Source organism: Hippoglossus stenolepis, chromosome 5 (assembly GCF_022539355.2).
Source record: "Hippoglossus stenolepis isolate QCI-W04-F060 chromosome 5, HSTE1.2, whole genome shotgun sequence".
Taxonomy (NCBI): Eukaryota; Metazoa; Chordata; class Actinopteri; order Pleuronectiformes; family Pleuronectidae; genus Hippoglossus; species Hippoglossus stenolepis.
The window spans coordinates 26,299,970-26,320,015 of NC_061487.1; the positions used below are offsets into that span (position 1 = coordinate 26,299,970).

A 20,046-nucleotide genomic window follows, 5' to 3' on the forward strand; every position below is an offset into this window, starting at 1 on the left:
TGAAGGACGTTTTCAAGCCTCCGGCAAAAGCATCGGTCCCTTCGGAGTACGAATATTTACATCAAGAAAGTTACTGATCGTAGTTCTGCCTTCATACCCGTGTCAAGATTGTTTCAGCTTCTCATTTGAGATGTCACAAAACCCCAGATCCCCGGTGAAGTCTCCGTGCATCTACAGTTAAGAACCAGCGCGCTGAGAACAAACCGAGATTCAAGTGTTGCTTCACTTTTACAGTCGGAGATTATAAAGACTGAGACTCTGATCAGTTACAAACCTCTACGCTGGTTTTAGGAAAAAGTTCATCAAGCAAACAACTGAATCTGATCCAGAGCTTCCAGTAGCTACAGTGGATCAGACTGGTTTACTGGATACCTGTCCCTAGCATCTATGTCTTTGATAATCTTTATAACTTTACCTGTAAAACTATCAGATTACAAAATTGGAGAAGATGTAATTTTGCGACAATCCACCAACAGAATAAAAACTGTAATTTTACAAAAATAGTCGTAATTTTATGAAAGAAAGTCGTAATTTTACAAAAAATATAATCAGAATATTACAAGACTACAAGTCGTATTAAAGTTATTCTTCATTAAAGGTTTCACAAATAACAAAACACTTGATTTGTCTCATCAGCAACATGATCATCAGTATCAGGACTTTGAAAAGTTTGTGTAAGAAACAGAGTCGAATGTGAACAGACAATGTTGCACTTTGCACTTTCTACTTATCATTATCTTTATTGTCTCGTCTATTTTACGCGTGAGCGACGAATCCGATTTGTAAACATCTGGCGAGATCACACAGTTTTAAAACGTATTCATCAAAACATGCAAATCAGTTTTATTCCCGTGATCCGTTGTGTTCACCAACACCGAAAGACATTTAGAGCAAAGTGATGTAAACATCTTTTTGAACTTTTCCTTCCCCCGGACGTTTTCTCTACTACACCAAGCTCCTCCCTCCCGCCCACGTTCGATGGCAGCGTCTTTCCTGCAGGAGTTTTGGAGTCGGAAATTAAACGCATCCTGCCTCCTCTCACAAAAATGCTAATTCAGAAACACACACATACACACACACGTACGACTGAGCCTGGTTTTAAACACAAGTGAATGGAGGTGGGATTAGTTGTGCTTTGCCTCTCAAGGATGATAAACACATGTATATTTATAAACCTGGCTACAGTCACGCCAGAGGGAACCATTCAGTGCAACAATGATGACAGTGTAAAAAAGCTGGAGGAGCTGCCACAGTGAGATAATAAGCTTTTTACCGACCTGCACACACACGCATGCGTCTTCAGGGGAGCCAGTTCTTTAAGAGAAGGAATCTCAGGTGTAATCTTCCACGCTGGGTGTTGCACTTATTAGAAAATGAGGCGGCATCTCCAGACCCTGTAACCCGTGCAGTGTGCGGCGCAGCCACAGGAGCCGTGCACCAAAACAACAACAACAACAACAACAAAGGAGGCAATTATCCCTGGACTTTAGAGCAGTGAGGGAACACGGAGAGAAAACTTCTGAAGGGAGTTTTTCTCTCCTCGAGTGCACAGACACACAAACAGGCTCGGGTTCATAAATCAGAGGGGAAACGACTTTAAAGACAGATGTGCTGCAGGAAAACCAGAAGCTGAAAGTCTCTCATCCTCGGCACTGGACACTGAGAAGTTCACAGTGGGTTTTCACGTACTTACAGTCGAGAGGTGCAGAGTTACATAACTGTCATTTTTACATCTGTGAAATGACCGTGGTTTGCAGACAGTACCACCCACAGGCACTTCACTGTGGGCTCTTTATCATGCATGCAGAAAAAGGAACATTGAAATAAAATGTTTTAGATCCGGGTGCAGGAGGAGGAGGAGGTAGAGCGGGTCGTCCTCTAACCACAAGGTCACCGGTTCAATCCCGGTCTCCCAGCTGTGCCAACACGGTGTGGGAGTGATGTGTAATAGAGAAAGTGCTGCACAGTATGAACGTTTGTGTGAATGGTCGTCAAGACGAGAAAGGATCTATATAAATACAGAACAACCATAATCATTATGTTTTAAACCTTTTTTTTTAATCTAATTCAATTAATTCAAATCAAATTTAACAGAAGATAAACCAATCAATTTAATAAGAATGACCTCAAATGACAGAATCCATCTTAAAGAAGAATTTATTTGAAGTTTACTTTCTGACTATTTATTTTAACGCATCTGTTAACATGTACGTATCAGGGATTATAATCTATACCGCAGCCATCCACCAGGGGGCGATTGATCTATTTTGGCTTCACTTTGAGGAAGCGGTTACGTCATAGTTTGTTGTGTAACATTTCATCGTGCTACATTTACCCTGTTGATGATGATGAGTGGAAGTTCAGGGATCAGCAAAGTCAACCATCCTCTGGGAACCATGAATATCTAAAAAGTGTTTTAAACATATGTAGATTTGTGCAGAATAATTTTTCAGTCCTTTTATTTTGAGAAGAAATATAGTGTTATGATCGAAAAGAAGCAGAGAGGTGGAATTAATGATCCTTTTCTCAAAATCGTTATTAAAAGTTCTCGGACACAGATCTGTTATTTGTGGTTTAACTACAGACACACACACATATACAAATCATGGATTCAGAGAATTGTTACACCGTTAACTTTAATACAATATGTACATAATAATTTTTGATATAAAAATGTCTTTTATAATTATCACCCTCTGCAAATTCTTTGATCAAAATGTATAATTTTGGTTTAAGTGAAATGAAATCATGAATTTGAATCTCATACGAGCTGATTCAGCTGTTTCCTGGACCCGATCGTAGTGAAGTGATGGTCTCAGTGTGTTGAGGTGAAACTCTGCAGCAGTTCTTCTCTTCCCAGGAGTTGAAGCAGCAGCTTCACAGACAGTGAATTGATTCTGCTCCTCCTCCAGAGAGCTCCTCCTGTTTCTCCTCAGTGTGTGAGGCTCAGAGGAGAAACAGGAGCAGGACGTGACTTCCCTTCACTGGGATTATTGATTCCTCCTCTCGCTGCCCTTCCCGGACAGGTTTACTGGGAACACGCGTCGTATTTCTGCCTCCGTCCCTGCAGCTCTTTGCTTAATACCACATGACATTTACTGGGACCCGGCTGCAGAGTGTGTTCACGCAGTGTGTGTTCACGCAGTGTGTGTTCACGCAGTGTGTGTTCACGCAGTGTGTGTTCACGCAGTGTGTGTTCACGCAGTGTGTGTCGGCCTCGCCTGTGGCTCCGTAATGTCCAGTCTCACTTATCTGTGCGTCTCTCACCACCTGTAGAACGGCCTGTCACGTTGTGTCTCTGCTGTGGCTTACATGCCCCGGGCTGTGTGTGTGTGTGTGTGTGTGTGTGTGTGTGTGTGTGGGGTCTACTGGACTGTCTGAGGCAGAAACACAGTTCTTGCCTAAGTACCTATGATTGTGTGTGTGTGCGTGTGTTTGTGTATTCAACATGGGTTTCCTGGTGTGTGAGTCAGTTATCATACATGTTTTTGCATGTTGTAATTGTTTATACACAATTGTGCACTTACATTTGTGTAATTAAATACACAAAGAACTACAGTTTACAGCAGTGCAGCAGTTCATTAAATGATTTCATGATGTTTATCAGCTAACAGTCACATCCCTGTTATTCTCATTCGCTGTCTGACCACCAGTTGTTAATGTTAATTTTTAAAACCCGAAATAAAATGGATCTATTGTGAGTTGACAGCATGAACTGTCTGATGATGCCCTCATTGTGAACATGCTGAGACTCACAAGTCCTCCCCTCCTCTCCTCCCTCCCCTCCTCTCCTCCCTCCCCTCCTCTCCTCTCTCCTCTCCCTCACTTCCCTCTGTTGCCATGGCTACTGTAGACGGTTGCCAAGCGAGGAGGACGGCTCGGTGTCGAGTAGCGGCTCGGCGAAGCTGAACGCCAGCAAGAGCTCGTCGGCCCGTCGGACGGCGACCGGCAGCAGCACCAAGAACGCCAAGGAGGAGCTGCACAAGAGGAGCACCAACGGTGAGGAGGAGGAGGAGGAGGAGGAGGAGGAGGAGGAGGAGGAGGAGGAGGAAGAGTCAGCAGGGAAAGATTCAGCTGGGATGAAAGAGAGAAATAAGATTAAGGATAAACTGAGGGTGTTTGTGCGAGTAGAAAGAGACGGTGGATGCATGTGGAGACAAAAGTCTGACAACACAATGAAACACACAAACACACAAACACACAAACACACACTGCTACTCCTCTCGCACACACGTTCCGATACTTCACCCACAGGATCATTAATATGAAATCATGACGTGCACATGAGCACAAACGCACTCAATCATTCAGTGACTCAGCCTCCTGCTGCATCATGGAGCTGACGACACTTCTTCTCACAGCACTTACTCTCTCTGGTCTTTTTTTACACACACACACACACACACACACACACACACACACACACACACACACACACACACACACACACACACACACACACACACACACACACACACACACACACACACGGTGGTTACTCCTGTCGGCCGAATCAAAAGAGACATTTCAGGCTCTTTCACTTCAGTTTTCCAGGTGTTTCTCTCTGCAGATGGTTCACTTCCTCCCAGGGGGCAGCGCTGGAACTGCAGCGTGCGGATAGAAGCTGCGGTCGGCCGAGTTCGTTCCTTGAACGTTGCATCACGTTATTTTTGAGACGGATCCCAGAGGAAAGGCAGGAAGTTGTGACACGGCACTGTCACGTGAGGTGTTTTCAAAGACACACAACCCACAGCACGTGATTTGTGTATCGGAAAAAATGACGCATCATTAAACTCTCAGATTCTATCTTCATCCTGAGTTGCTGTTAAAATAAAAAACAGCATTTTAATTTTAATTACAGGGATTGTTTCTTTCCCATCTTTCTGCTGAGGCTCTGGGTTTATTAGCAGCTTAAACACAAATAACTATTTGATCACGAGTTATAGTTTATCACTGTTTAATAAAACTTTATATTAATGATTTACAAGCTGTAAACGACTGTATGGACCTGGTTTACTGCCAAACCCTCAAAACTGTATCAAAGACAAAATGCAATCAACAAACTACATTTTATTGTAAATGCAAAAAATACTTAGAAATACTCCACACTTTAGAAAGTACAACAATCATAATTAAGTCATAATTTTACAAGAATACATTCATGATATGAGAATAAAGATGCAGTTATTATCTTCATGTTAGAGGTTGAAAATCAGAAGATCAGTCTGTTTCCTGTGTGGAGGATCTTGTTAAGTTTTACTTTTGTATTTTAGTGTTTAAGTTTCACAAAAAACGAAATACTTGATGTTTTGTCTCATCCGCTCCACATGATCCTAAATATCAGGATTGTGAAACAACAGGATACCGGAGGAGAGAAACTCTGACCAACGCTCGTTCTCCTTGTTCTTTAATCTCCTGATATAACGACTACATTCTTGAAATCTCAGAATTTGGCCCTAATACTTCTTAATCAGAGACAAATGCGTATTTTAAAAGTAAAAACAAAATGTCCCAGGATCATCTGCTGCTCACGCTCTCGTCTCCAGAACCTGTTGTCTGCGGTGGCAGTGAATACATCCTCGATATGACTTGTTCAGCAGAACGTTTTCCAGCTGGCAGAATCGTTGCATAAACATGTCTCTGATCCCTGATAACGCTGCGACGTTGCTTCTGTTCGGTGACATCCGGGGACGCTGTGGTTCTCAATCCCTTTTGCATCAGCAAACCAGCGTTCACAGTAATTTGTGTGATTTATGGTGTTTATGCAGCCGAATGAATGAACGGAGGGAGGAGAGGATGAGTAATTGTCTCATTTGTCACCAGTTTTTCTCGGGAGAACTGGAGACGGACAGTTTTCAGTTCATATACTTGGGATCTGTTAAAGAAAATGTAAAGATAAGTTCTGATAATCAGCACAACAAAAGGCTGCAGGAGACGTTGCACACAGGTTTCACTGCCAGTTCATTGAAAGGAATGAAGTGACACGAGAAAACCCGTCGCCTGCCAAGACGCACAAATCCTCTGTCTTTATTCTAAATATGGAGCAGGAAACCGGATTAACTGAATTTACCAGCTCCTCTAAAGCTCAGTCATCAGCCCACAGCAGTTTATTTATCCTGCTCGCAAACAAAACACGTCAGAATGAATTCATAGGGCTGCGGTGGTTGGTGCTTTTTTTCCCTCATGGGTTCGAACCTGACGCCGGTTCTGTGTTGAGTTTGATCACAGAAAGTTTTCTCTGGGGGCGTACGCCCACGGCTCAGGCGTTAGAGCGGGTCGCCCATTCACCACAAGCTCGGTGGTTCAAACACGAGCAGGATACTGAACCGCAGCTGCCCTCGTCTTGTGTGAATGTGCGATTGAAAGAAGAAAGAATAACGGAAATGTTTCCGGGGGGAACCCAAAGGAAGTGATGAGCCTGTCTGTAGTTCAATGCTTTGTGAAGTTCAATCCCCACTGACGAGGAGCAGGCTTCAGTAACTTCACAAAGCAGTGAACTACAGACAGCCAATTAAAAAAACTATACTGCAGCCGGCCACCAGGGGGTGAGAGAGACATTTCAGTTTCAGGAGCTGTCACGTCGTCCATCTTTATTTACAGGTTATGGTCTAAAAACATCCAGCTTCGGTTAATTGGAGGCTTTAGATTTCCTGTAGGTGTGAGTGTGATTGGTCAGTGGTCTCCAGCTCCTCCCCCTCGACCCTCAGGAGGAGAAGCCTTATAGATGATGACTGGTTTTACTGGGAGTTTCATGCTGGAACTATTTCTGTAAGACCAGAGTCCTGATGCAGAGTCAACCAGCTCCTGTCTCCGTCCATGATGAGCAGCATTAAAGTGGCTCCTTTGTGTTTCCGTGCTAATGACGCCAGCGTCTGCTATTTAAGTTGAGCTGTGGAGCAATAAGGTCACAAATGGATGAGAGCAAAAGGATTTTTATCTTTTTCAGGTGGTTCTCTGATACGTCGGGGGGGTGTTTTTAATCATAGCTGTGCCTCCGCCGTGTTATCAGCTCAACATGATGATGTTTTTCGGCTTCATGTTTCACGAGACCGCTGCTGATAACGGCGTCTTTTATTCTGCAGGGAGAAAAACACGTTTAACTGTGTGAGGACACCTTTTAATTTAGTGCTTTTCATTCCCCCCCCCCCCGGAATCTTATTTGTAAGATTAAGTCAGGATGAGTGAACAATACGTGACGCTGATAGCACACGATGATAAGAGACAAGTTACATCTCATTCATGTGTCGCAGAAGCTGCAGGAAAATCAGAGAGTAACAAAGGAAGAGGAAACAACATTCAGTTTCTACGGATCCACACTAAATTGTATTGGTTCTTCTCTGAACAATACAACAAGTGGAACGATGCTAACTATAACACAAACAAAACGAAAACATAACCTCCTCGACAAAGGGAATAAAAACAAACTAATGAACGAACATCAGAGAGATACGAACTTCCTGAGATGACAGAAAACCATCTTTGATCATCTCTTTGAAAGAGTTGAAAAGACGTCTTTTTAACACGTGTGTACCTTTAGATGTTCGGTTGAGTTCTTACACTTAAAAAATTATTCTCTTGATGTTTTCGCCTCGTTATTTGCCGTCATTACCAGTTTGTCTCGGAAGTGCAATGAATTATGGGATATGTTGGGCTGGGAAGGATCCACCCAGTAGTCGCACCGCTGTTACACAATCGACTACGAATAAAGCCAACAAAGGAAAATCGCCCCTAAATTGAAACACAGCCACAATCTGTCTTTGTACACAAATCTTTATAAACATTTGAAGAACCAGATCAGCGTTGTCGTCCTTCTGGTTACATCACCACCGTGGCTAAAAAGCTCATGTTCATATTTGTCAGTATTAAATAGATCCCTGCGGTAAACAGTCACAGGTCTCGTCAACAAGCAGATTGTCGGCTGAGTCACAGTGTTTATCTCCACACGTACAGAAAACACTGTTCGTGACAGTGGCTGCAAACTGAAGTGGTTTTGTTCCAGTTATACAAACATGTGTCTTGGATTTGCCCGATCGGACGTAAACACGGAGACGAGGGAACCTTGAGTGTTTCCCCGCTCGGTCATCTCAGGGAAACACCGTGAAGACGTCAACGATCGTCTTTTGTTGTGATGGTGATGAAGATTTCAGGACAGTGTTGAGAGGACGCCTGGTCCACGTGTGTCTGGTTCACGCCGCTCGTGACGCCGTCTGTTCTGACCGTCTTCGTCTCCGTGTGAGAGGCAGGAACTCACAACGCAGGCTGAGCTGCAGCCGGGATGAATGGTGACTGTGTGGGTTGGGAGATGAGTTAATGGCAGACTGGTGTAAACCTACAATGAAGCAGTCTGCCATATGATGTCAGTCAGGCAGTGAGTCACACAGGAGCCAGCACAACACAACGCAACACAACGCAACACAACACAACACAACTCTGTCCATCTGCTGCATTAACACACAGAACTGCAGTTAACAGCAGCAGAGGACGTACAGGTGACTTATAATTAGTGGAAACAACGTGAAAATGCAACATTTATATTGCTCTAACGTGCACTTTTAGAGTTGCCATGACAACTAGTTAAGCTTTTACATTACAGACAGAAATGAGACTATGTCTGACTGAAGGCGTCTGTGGTGTCGGTGGTGATCTGAGAACTCGGGGGGGGGGATCAACATCTGAGATCTCCGTGTTTGTCAGGAGGTCGATGCAGTGTGAAGAAAAGAGAGCTACACAAACCTGTGTGTGAAGCAACAACATAGAGTCCTCATACTTATATTGTTATTGAGTCTGATTGTGTGTGTGTGTGTGTGTGTGTGTGTGTGTGTGTGTGTGTGTGTGTGTGTGTGTGTGTTTGTGGTTACAGCCTTTTGTGCTGAGCTAAGCTTTCACAAAATCCCCTTTAACTCGTCAGTCGTTCTCAGACGAGAGGACGAACTCGCCATGTGAACTGTGTGGCTCCAGTTGTTGATGGTGTCTTCAGGACTTGACCCGTTTGTCTTCCTCTTCCTCTCAGACCCGTACGAGGACCACACTGGTTCCCTGCGTCTCATCACCATCAAACCCATGACGGCCCAGCCCACCTACTCCTACCCCTCGTCCTCCTCCCACAGTCAGGACTCTGTGGTGCTCAACGGGGACGTGAGTCTGAACGCACACACACACACACACACACACACACACACACACACACACACACACACACACACCTGCTAGGCTCAGGTGTGTGTCATATTACGTGCATAGCGGCTAGTCTGTCACGCCCCTAATAAGGTAAAGAGAGAGCGGAGGCTTTTTACACGCCCTGGAAAACTTAGTGTTGACACCCGGCAATAAACCAAACAAAGAAGTCGAAGTAGAAGTACGTGTTTGAGACAGAGGCTGAAAAGAGGAGCTGCAGCAAAATGATCAACCTGAATATGAGCAGAATTTCTCCTGAAGACCGAAATGTTTTCTCAGGCTTTTGAAATTCACTTTTTAGCCTTTTATTTAATTTGATTTCACGTTATTCTTGTACTTCGACTCAGGTTGTTTTATATTTGTTTTATAAATGAACTGGACTCAATCAATTCAAACTTGATGAATTCAAACTAAACACTGTTATCATATACGTACGAAAACCATTTCAAATTTTCACATTTATACGAGTCAACATTTGTTTCATATAGACAATAATACTCTTATATTATACAGATAATATATAATCAGTGGTGTTCCTCAGCTTCAGGCGCCTGTTGTTCCGTCCTCCATCATTTAACTAACTGCATCTCCTCTGGGACACGTTGCAGTGATGCAGAGTTTAGCTGTTGTTTCTAGAATCACATTTTCTCCTCTCCTCTAAAACCTCACCTCTCATTGTGACTCCCCCCCCCCCACCTCTCACTCTTTCATCCTCCACTTCCTCCTGTAACACCTCAACCTCCCTGCACCTCTTCTCTGCAACACAGACACAGGCAGACGACGAATTATCCCTCAGTCTATTTACACAAGACCAGAAAAATAGAGAATACCCTGGTGGCTCTGGGCTTCTCCAGTTCGTCTGCAGCCGTCTGGTTTACACGAGACCAGACATCGATGTTCAGGGTGTGACACCTGATCTGGTTGTCTGACGGCAGGGAGTCATTGTGCAAACACATTTCTCTGTTTCAAAACCAGAAGGAACAAAAGGATGACAAAGTTTCTAAACTAGAAGGGTGAATGCAGAGTATATACTTCAGCTGCAGGCTGACGCAGGAAGTGAAAGCAGATCCTGGATCAGCCAGCTTCTCTGAATCTGCTGCACATTTTTATGAGTTCTTCCTCGAATCACAAACTTTCATGGAAATCAGGCGAAGAGTTTTTGAGAAATCCTGCAGAGATTCAGACAAACGGCAAAGAAAACACTGGAATGAGCCTTTAAATGTAATCAAGTCAAACCACATTAAAACAACATGCATCCATTATACTGGTAAATCAGCAATTTGTGAAATAAACAAACAAAAATCGTACAATGTTTACAAAATTGATTTAAAAAAAGGTCTTTGTGCAGATTCATACCAAAATGTGATGAGTTCTTTCTCGGCTCGTGTCTGATCCTTGCACCGAAATGTGTGGAAATCTGTTCTGTACTTTTTCCGTAATCCTGCAGACAAACAAACAAACAAACAAACAAACAAACAAACCTGAAGACATGACCTGCAGGGTAGAGGCAGACTTTCCCAGTTCCCTGTAAACAAGTCAAACTTATAAGGTCGTGGATCCAGGAAATGAAACTTTAATTTATTGTTTGCAGGCGAACCACAGTGGCCTGAAGCAGAAGTCGGACATCGAGCATTACAGGAACAAGCTGCGTCAGAAGGCCCGGAGGAAGGGGTACGGGGAGTTCTCGCTGTCCGAGAACGGCAGCCACGGCTACAGTCACCGCGACGCCCGGCACGGTCGGCACGACAACGGCCTCAAGGAGCCGATGACCGCCGAGGAGAAGAGGGCCTCGTTCGCAGGATGTCACAAGAGGTATCGGATCGTTGTGATCACAAACACGAGAGCCTCTCTCTAATTATTTGGCCCGAATTTCTCCGCAGATGGTTCCACAAATCCAAAGAATCAACCGCAAATTAATATTTTCAAAGTGCGGCTGCCCGCGGGACAGAATCACACCAACTGTGTGTTGGCACTGAAAACGTCCGACGGTCCCAGAACTAGAGGATTAGACCTCGAAGCTGTGACTCCTCAGTGAAACCACTTCATCGTTATTCAAGCAGTATCCTGTTAAACTAACTGCTCTACAACCGACTGGTGTTGTTCTTACTTTCATGAAATTCAGATTTGATTTATTGTTGAATCAATAATTATAAAAATAATAAAGGGCTAAATTAATTGGATTTTTTTCCCCAGCTCATATTATAGATATGCTGCTGCTCGGTAGCTGTAGAGCAGAGTTGCTAAGCAACACATGAGGAGTGAGTGAGTATTGAGCGATGACTTTTGGTCGCCACATTAATATTTAAAACTTCGTACAGATAAATGTCAGTTTATTTAAGTGTTTTAGCTGCTGTTCAGTTGTTTCACTGACTTTAATCCAAACATATTTAAAAGCACCAGCGGCTTTAAAACGTAAGAAAACCCACTAAATAATGAAATAGTTTCTTATTGGAGATAATTTCATCTGCTGTGATGAGACTTCACAAATTAAAATCTGCTTTTCAGTCGCTTCACGTTCATTTTGTTTCCAAACCGACCTTGTGGATGAAAGTTTAACGGTAAACAGCAAGAGGCCAGGATGATGAAATCCAGTTTCTTGTAAACACACAAGTGAAATAATCTGTTCGGCTCTTAGATTAATTGGCTTGTAAATGTGGATTTATAACCTCCACTGAGAAAACAGTCCTCTTATGAAGCCACGATTTTATTCGGATCTGCACCAAATTGGCTCACACTCATAAATATCAGTCTCCTTAAACACGTCTGATTGATCTTTCATCAATATGCAGGAATTATTCTCTGAGAAATCAAAGTAAATGTTGAAAATCCCAGATCTGCCCCAAAATGTAACGTAACACAAACCACATCCTTCAAACTAGTTGCATGGGATTTGTTCCAGTAGTTTTAGACGTAGATATGATCAGTAATTAATCACGACAGTTTCCTCTACTGTTGTTTTTTTATGCAACCGAAACAAAAGCAGCATCATTTTGTTTATTCTCTTAGCAGATGAATCCTAGTTTCTGTGTTTTCCTGAGTCTAAAAAGCTTCATTAAAACTTACAAATCTGACTTTTTCCTCCAAACCTGCCTGACGATATCAAACCTTTAAATATCCCACTATGTTTTCTAATGCTTTTAACCCCCTCCTTGAAAATCCATAGGACCTAATGTCTGTGTCACCACATGTTCCTCTGAGCTGCAGTTCCACAGAGTGATTTTATCTTCCCACCAGGTACTCTCACCCCCGGGAGCCCAACTACTGGAGCAGACAGTCTCTGAGCAGCCCGAGTCCAGTGGAGACGGAGATGGACCTGCTGGTGCTGAGGGAACGGTCCAGGAGGGGAATCCGGAACAACGGCTACGACGTGAGTACATCTGTGAAATGTCAGTAGTTCAGGATTTCTACCGGGACCAGGAGTCTGTGAGTCCAGGATGTGAGGGATTTATCCCCAGTGCAAAGCTTTGAAGGGCTTTGAAGTAACAAACTATAATATTCTGTATGAGTTCAGGTGCGACCTCTGACCAGGTGAGTCACACACAGAGATCCTCCAACCTGGGATGAATCCTGACGCCTTCAAATGGGTCGCAACAACGTTTGTGCCGAAACCAAAGCTCTGCCACTTTGTCAAACTAATAAAATAATCTGCTGAGGGCATTTATAACTTTAATCCTTCGTTTCCCTCCTTTACTCTAACTCCGAAAGCTCCGAGCTCGAAACCTCCGGGATTAAAAAATTACCTCTGGAGCTACAAAGCTACACCGAAGACAAAGAAACGGGGAGAAGCCGAGTTTAGAACGAGGGAAACTGCACAATGATTAGAGACGGAGAGAAAATCTCAAAATGTGGAGGAAACGGGGAAAGAGAGACGGAGATGAGGAGATAAAACGGGGACAGATGGAGCGAGTGTGGGTGAACTCTCTCTCTCTGCGGCAGTGACAGCAGCGGCCGGGCCACCTAGCTGAATGTCAATGACTCTGAATATGATTAGAGCCTATTCACGGATACAGATGGGAGCCGCGATGGCAGTTAATGGATTCGGATGCGCCAAACTCCTGCAGATCAGAGTGTGGCGAGTGTGTGTGTGTGTGTGTGTGTGTGTGTGTGTGTGTGTGTGTGTGTAAACAGTGAGGGTGCAGCACATCTCAGCTGTTTGTGTTTTCACGCTGGAGAATTGTTGCTTTTATTAGTATTTTATACTTTTAGGTAAAAAAGCTCGTTCAATCGTTTAAATGTAGAAGTTGTTTGCGGCAGTTTGTGTTGTTAACGTTCATGGTCGCTCTGTTTCTGCTTCCCTCTCGTCTCTCCGCCATTTTGCTTCCTTTCGATGTTGCAATGCATGATGGTAAATATTGCTCGGTTAGTGACCAACGGTTGTACGCTACTTTTCCCGATGCATTGTGGGAAACAAGGAGTGCACGATACAGGGTTTAAAGATTTCACTAAACAGTCAGACAGCACTCGAGCTCACGATATAGTGATTAGTGTGTGTGTGTGTGTGTGTGTGTGTGTGTGTGTGTGTGTGTGTGTGTGTTGTGCCGGGTAATTAATCATTCTTATCATTAATCAACTGTTAGTAGAATCCTGTTGTGATGACATGATCAGATTTAGAACCACTTTTAATTAAAATGTGACAAACGGACTAATTGGTGTTTTTGTTCCACGAGTCTAAAGAGTTTTGTCCAATTTAAGTTGGAGGGAACGATGTGGTTTTAGAAAAATGAAATTATTATCTGGTCAAAGGATATTTGTGTTTTTCGAGAAAGGTTTATAAATATTAGATTTGAATAAAAAAATTGTGAATTCACCAAACTTCTCTCAGTATTAGTACAACTGCAAACTGCCAAGATTAAACCACTGGAGCAATATAAACTTTCTTGAATCCAGTGTAAACATTTAAAACACAGCAGATGATGTTAATAATTAATAAATGATGGTTTGAACAAGTCAAATAAACTGATGTAGTGACGGAGACAGAGTTCTGTCTGTTCCTCCTTTAACCAATAAAATCGCTGACGTCAAATTCCTCAGAGAACGTTTTTTCGTAGGAAGCCAGAGGTTCACACAGTCGATGGTCAGAGATGAAAACTGTGTGTGTGTGTGTGTGTGTGTGTGTGTGTGTGTGTGTGTGTGTGTGTGTGTGTGTGTGTGTGTGTGTGTGTGTGTGTGTGTGTGTGTGTGTGTGTTTTATCTCCGCAGGGCGAACCGGAACCGTTCGAGGAGACCAACGTGGACCGTCTGATGAGCTCTCTGGGCTACGGAGGTGGATCCACTGGCACCGGCAACGGCAGCTTGGGGGTGAAAGCTCACCGCGGCTCCGACTCCTCCACACTCAGCTCCCAGCCATCCATTGACGAGGTCCGCACGCAGATGCACATGTTGCTAGGCAACGCCTTCAGCCTGGCACCTCCGGACCACGACCCACCCTCCCCGCCAACCAAGTAAATTCATGTTTTTTTTCGGAGCTGGTTTATTTCTCGGCACATCTGCATGATTTACAGTTCTGTGTAGGACAGAGAAGAGAAGCGAGCGGTGACCTCACGCACAGTTGGAGCTGCGCACATCCCACTCGCAAGCTGCTCTGCACAAAGTAGATGTAGATCGTGTTTCAAAAAACTTTCTCGTCTCTCCACTCTCATCAGCAGCCGCCACCACCACCACCACCACCTGGCCCACAGCGCCTACAACCCCTCCCACACCAGCCACTACAGCGACGGGGTCACCAGCGCCCCGGGGACCATGAACCATCCCTGCGGCGGCAGACAGAGGAGCGCAGGATATGAGGACATGCACCAGTGCAGCCTGCCCAAACCGGTAAACCCCCCCATACTCTGCTCCAGTATGATGGAACACAATGGGATTTGATATGGTTTGAAAAATGTCATTTACAAATAATTGCTGCAACATATTTCGAAAATATAAAAACAACTTAGAGACTTGTTATGGCCACACAGACGGAATCAGTGGGGATGAAATGCAGCTGCAACATTTGCATTCATTCAGAGTGTGTGTGTGTGTGTGTGTGTGTGCGTGTGTGCGTGTGTGTGTGTGTCCTCCTGAGAAAGTCCAATATTCACCCTGGTTTTATTCTCGACCGACTCCCGAGGGAAATAATTGGGCTGTGTTCCTGCTGCACCGGCACCGGCACCATGTCCACCAGCTAATCTCTGTCTGTCAGCCGCTCGGCGCCGGCCAGCGACGACACACTGGGAGTTTAAAGCTGCTGCTGGAAACGTGGCGGCTGAGAGCGAACCACGAAACAGGGAGAGCAAACAAAAGTGTGCAGCGTAGAAAACCAGAAGGAGGATGCACGGTCCTCTCCACAGAAATCTATACCTGCATGACAACAGAACTCAGTCACACGGACCTTTAATACAGGAATGTGTAGATCAAAGAATACTGATAATGTTTTATTCTTCTTTTAATGAAAGTTTTTTAACCTTTTCATTTATTTGCTGGTTTAAATCCCTGTGTCAAAGGGACTAGAACCGACTGAAAGGAGTTTGTTAACAAAGATCTGTTGTTAAGAAGGTAAATTAAGATAATCACTGACCCGACTCGTGTCTTCAGTGACTTTCAGCTGCTGCCGTCAGGAATGAGGTTTTGATTGCTGCACATAAAACTAATAAGAAGATGTTCAGGTTTATTCCAGCAGCCATTAGACTAATAAACCATAACAGTGAGAGGGGATCGTCAGTTTGTCTTTAACCTTTTATCGGCACTTTAACCTTTTTCATTCTTGAGCTGGCGGCTTTGTATATTTTTCTGTATTTTCTACACTTTTTTAGATTTGTATTTTTGGATAACGAGTCTCTGGGGGTTCACCTCTCACCGACATCTTCAACTTCATACGTATATAATCCACTGCAGGTAAAAAAACCATGCAAAGTCCAAAGAGATGCTGGTAAGTGGATGAAGCCCCTCAGAGCCTGTGGGGGTCAAGCTAATAGATTCATGCAGATACACTGAACAGTTACCTGTGGGCCATGCAAGTCGTATTCTCTGCTAACTGGGACTGTGAGCTGCTTTAATGAGGTTTCACACAAAGTAGTACTTGCACAGAGAGTTTGGAGAATGTCAGAGAGTTTGTTTCCAGCAGCTGATCAGTGACACAGAGACTAAAGAGACGTGCAGCTGCAGTTTGGATCCTCAGATCCATGTTGTGCTCTAATCAGACGTCTGATTCTTTAGTCCCTGATATTTTGGCTTCGACTTCAAGTTGCATTGAATATGTTTGTGCTCAAACTGTCCTGAGTCCTGATGCTTGTCAAGATGGAGTCCTAAATCGTTTCTGTGGCGTCTGCAGGGTTTCCGGTTCACTCAGCTTCCTGACATGGGCATCGGTTCTCCCCCGCCGCTGATCCCCTCGAGGCCGGGACCGCCGCCTGGGACCTCACTACGACGGTACCACAAGCAATCACACAGTTACACAGTTACACATCCTAGAATGAGAACACTCAGAGAGCGTGTGTGAGAAGGAGGCGGCCTTGTGTACGTGTATCTGTTGAGTTGTCGCCTGATACTTGCATTTAAAAGTACAAACATTGGACGTTTTGGTCTCATCACTTGTCGCCACCCCTACTATGATAATCCTTGGATAGGTGGACCCGAGAAGGATCCACCAGTAGGAGACTTTGTTGGAGGGACGCATTTGAAGGAGCCTCGGATATGGGACCGCCTAGTTTCAGTACTGTGACGCAGTCGGTCTTCAAATGAGGAGGCAGCCCCTGAATTTAGACACGGCTCAAATGTCACAAACTCATAGAGATCAGTCCCTTAAATAGGACTGATGTTTTTTCATCGAGATGCAAGAATTCATCTCTGGGAAACAGGTGAAATGTAAAAAAAAACACCCTCCCGGTCTCGCAATGAAGTTACCAGAATCCTCCCCTTTTTCCAGATCCACCCCAAAATATGATGAGTAACGTCTTGACCCACGTTTCCTCCTTCCACCAAGTTTAGTGGAAATCAGTTGACAAGCTAACAAACCAACGAACAGGGGTTAAAACATAACCTCCTTGATAAAAACAAGGAACACTGTGGTCTCTCTGTAGAAAGCAGGATGATGTATGTTCTAACCATGTTGAGCATGTGGTCTCTAATCACATGCACTAAAGAAAATGTTCTCATGTGGTGTTTGAAATCATTCCTGGCTGACTCCCCAGCCAATCAAATTGCAGCTCAGGGGCTAATCACAGCATGAGATAAAGCTATAAGTTATAAAAGGAGAATAAAATATGAGATTATCGTATCACTCCTCACTCCTCTCTCGGTGCCGCTCACTTCCAGATGTTCTCCTGCATCGTTCATTTGAATGCTGCTGCTGTGTGCACCCTGTTGCTGGGCACTTTAGCACTGCAGAGAGCGGCTGCTGTTTGTTACGTGCACGGAGGAGCGTGCTCGCCATCTAGCGGCTGCACGGAGGAAGTAACACTGTTCTGCAGATGTTGGAGCAAACTCACCGCCTGCAGACAAATGCTCAAATATCACCAAGCCACTGGTCTAACAGAGCATCATTTAGATATTTAGAATTTCATTTAGATGTAAGTAGGATTTTATATCAATGACCGATTTTATAATTCTCTAATTGATTCAATCTAATGACAGATGTCTGAGCTTTGTTCCTGTTTAACACCAGAACCTGCAGGTCTCAGTGGTGAATCACAGCAGCTCCTCCTCAGCAGAGTGTGTGTGTGCAGCATGTTAATTCCTCCTCAGGATGCACCGTGAAGCGTTAGCGAGCCGAGTGCATCGTGGTCCTGAGCTCCGAACAATGACATCATCTGTCCTCCGGTTCCTCGGTGTAGTGGAACACGTTCTGTACAGAAGGTTCCACAGAACAGAGGAGGAACAAATGTAGATGAGGAGGTGGAACTGGGATTAAACCCAAGGAACCTGATTGCTGCAAAGCAACAGAGCGAACCACTGCACCACTGCACCACCGTGCCACCGTCTATAGGACAATACCAAACATAAACATACGTGCTTGTTTAAACCCAGATCTGATCACCAGTCTGCTGATGAACACAATAACTGACACTATAAGTTTGTCTCTATAAAGACGTGCTCTGGAATCCAGATAATCTCCTGCTGCTTCTTCATATGTGAAATACAAAGACCTAGTTTTCCTGAGTTCACGTCTGAAAAGGTTTTTAACTGACGGGTCAACTTCTCAAACACCATCTGACGCTTGAACTGCTGAACTTTGATTAACATCTCAGCTGCTTCCGCTTCGTTTCCCTTTAAAGAGACGGTTCTCAGCTGCTCTCAGGGATTTTCATTCAGCTGACAGTTCACCTGCTTTCAGATCATTTCACTGATTATATAAGAGCTGGAAGGAAAAATACATCACATGAACTAATTAAACTGATTTAGCCTCTTTTACCTATTAGACCAAAGTTTTCTTCATTTCTCGGTGGAAGAGTAGAAAACAGATTTTCACTTTCCTCTTCACAGTCGACCTCCTCGCTTCTTTAGCTTTGAACAACTGCAGTAAAAGGTATTTGTTGGATGTTTTCTCGTTGACAGTTTCCCGTGTTAACAAGTGGCCCTCTGCTTTTCTCCCTGACAGTTCCACCCCCGATGTTAGTCTGAAGCCCCGAGTGTCAGAGGCCTCCGACCTCCAGGCCCAACTGCACAACGGCGCCCCCTACCTGCCACTGTCCAGGACCCCCTTCCCAGCTGTTACCGTCGACCAGTCCATCACCACCTACTCAGGTAAGACAGAAAGTAATAACTAATGGAGACAGAATGATGGGGAATAAAGTTTTTTAACAAGCTTTTCATTTATTATGTATTTCATCTTTATGTAATCATCTCAATCTAGTTGAGATTTAGAACAAATAAAATCAGCAGCACAAACAGGAACAAAACCACAAAGAATTAATAAGAATCTTTACAAGAATCTTGACAAACATCAGATAACGAAGCTTTTAAAAATCTCCCAGAGGAACGAGGGACTCTACCATCTTTGCATTTCACAGGAAACCCAATAACAGCAGTCTACGCTATATCAGCCAACCACCCGGGCTACTCGGATTATTTCGTCATGTCGCCGCCGTCCTCGTACCGTAGCCCGTCCTGGATGTCCTACCCCCCGGAGCCGGAGGACCTGCCGAGGCAGTGGAACGACACGCCGGTGAGACACCAGCACACACACAGCTCTCTCTGTGTGACACTGCAGCCGGTGAGACGTGGACAGTTTGTGTTCAGAGTGTTTCTACAGCTCCTCTCTTCTCCTCCGCAGAACTCACGTCACCTCGAAACCATCTGCTGAAGACGCCCGTCCCTGACGAGCTCGGTGGGTCAACTCGTCTCAGCGCTGTTGTTACACGTTGTCTCGTTTGTTGTCGTCTTTTTTGAAAATGTCCCTTTTGGTGAAATGCTGTTAATGTTTCTGTCCAAAGACAAAAGAACAGTAGATGTTGGGAACCTGGAGAGAAAATATCTGAACACTTCAGACTGAAAATGAACAAACTGGAAGAAAAATAAAAACTGGTCTAAATATTATTTTTGGTAAAAGAATTGACGAATGGAAACCGACACTTCAGGAGAAGCTGCTCTGAGTTAAAGTGTCATCTCACTGATTCCTTCTGGAAAGTTACTGAGGAAACATAGACCAGACATTTTGAAGGTTCTCTTCAAGTCATGGAAACAATCTGGAATTTGATTAAAATGAACAAATATCCCGGGAATAATCTTTATTATTGTATTTCATAGATCACACATATAAACCACAGTGCGTATTTAGATCCAATAAGACTATAATCAATCAAATCTTTGGACTTACTTGATAAAATAGTTTATAAAGCCAAGTAGCACAAGTTTAAATATTTACTTCCAGTCTAAACTCGCACAGTTTTCTTCCTGCAC

At 44.1% G+C, this 20,046-nt stretch overlaps 1 protein-coding gene across 3 annotated transcripts in view; it reads left to right on the forward strand.

Moving 5' to 3' along the window:
• The window catches only part of kiaa1549la (KIAA1549-like a), an 83,517-nt gene that overhangs the window by 60,246 nt on the left and 3,225 nt on the right, over positions 1-20,046 (forward strand). For 2 of the 3 annotated variants that reach the window (XM_035155786.2, XM_035155789.2), the window contains 10 exons: positions 3,854-3,999; positions 9,011-9,135; positions 10,766-10,986; positions 12,409-12,541; positions 14,374-14,615; positions 14,817-14,988; positions 16,481-16,578; positions 18,746-18,891; positions 19,122-19,312; positions 19,421-19,474. In XM_035155786.2, coding sequence (XP_035011677.2) covers positions 3,854-3,999; positions 9,011-9,135; positions 10,766-10,986; positions 12,409-12,541; positions 14,374-14,615; positions 14,817-14,988; positions 16,481-16,578; positions 18,746-18,891; positions 19,122-19,312; positions 19,421-19,450 — 1,504 coding nt within the window. In that variant the 3' untranslated portion in view covers positions 19,451-19,474. The remainder of the gene's footprint in view (positions 1-3,853; positions 4,000-9,010; positions 9,136-10,765; positions 10,987-12,408; positions 12,542-14,373; positions 14,616-14,816; positions 14,989-16,480; positions 16,579-18,745; positions 18,892-19,121; positions 19,313-19,420; positions 19,475-20,046) is intronic. The other variant, XM_035155788.2, reaches the window with a different exon arrangement.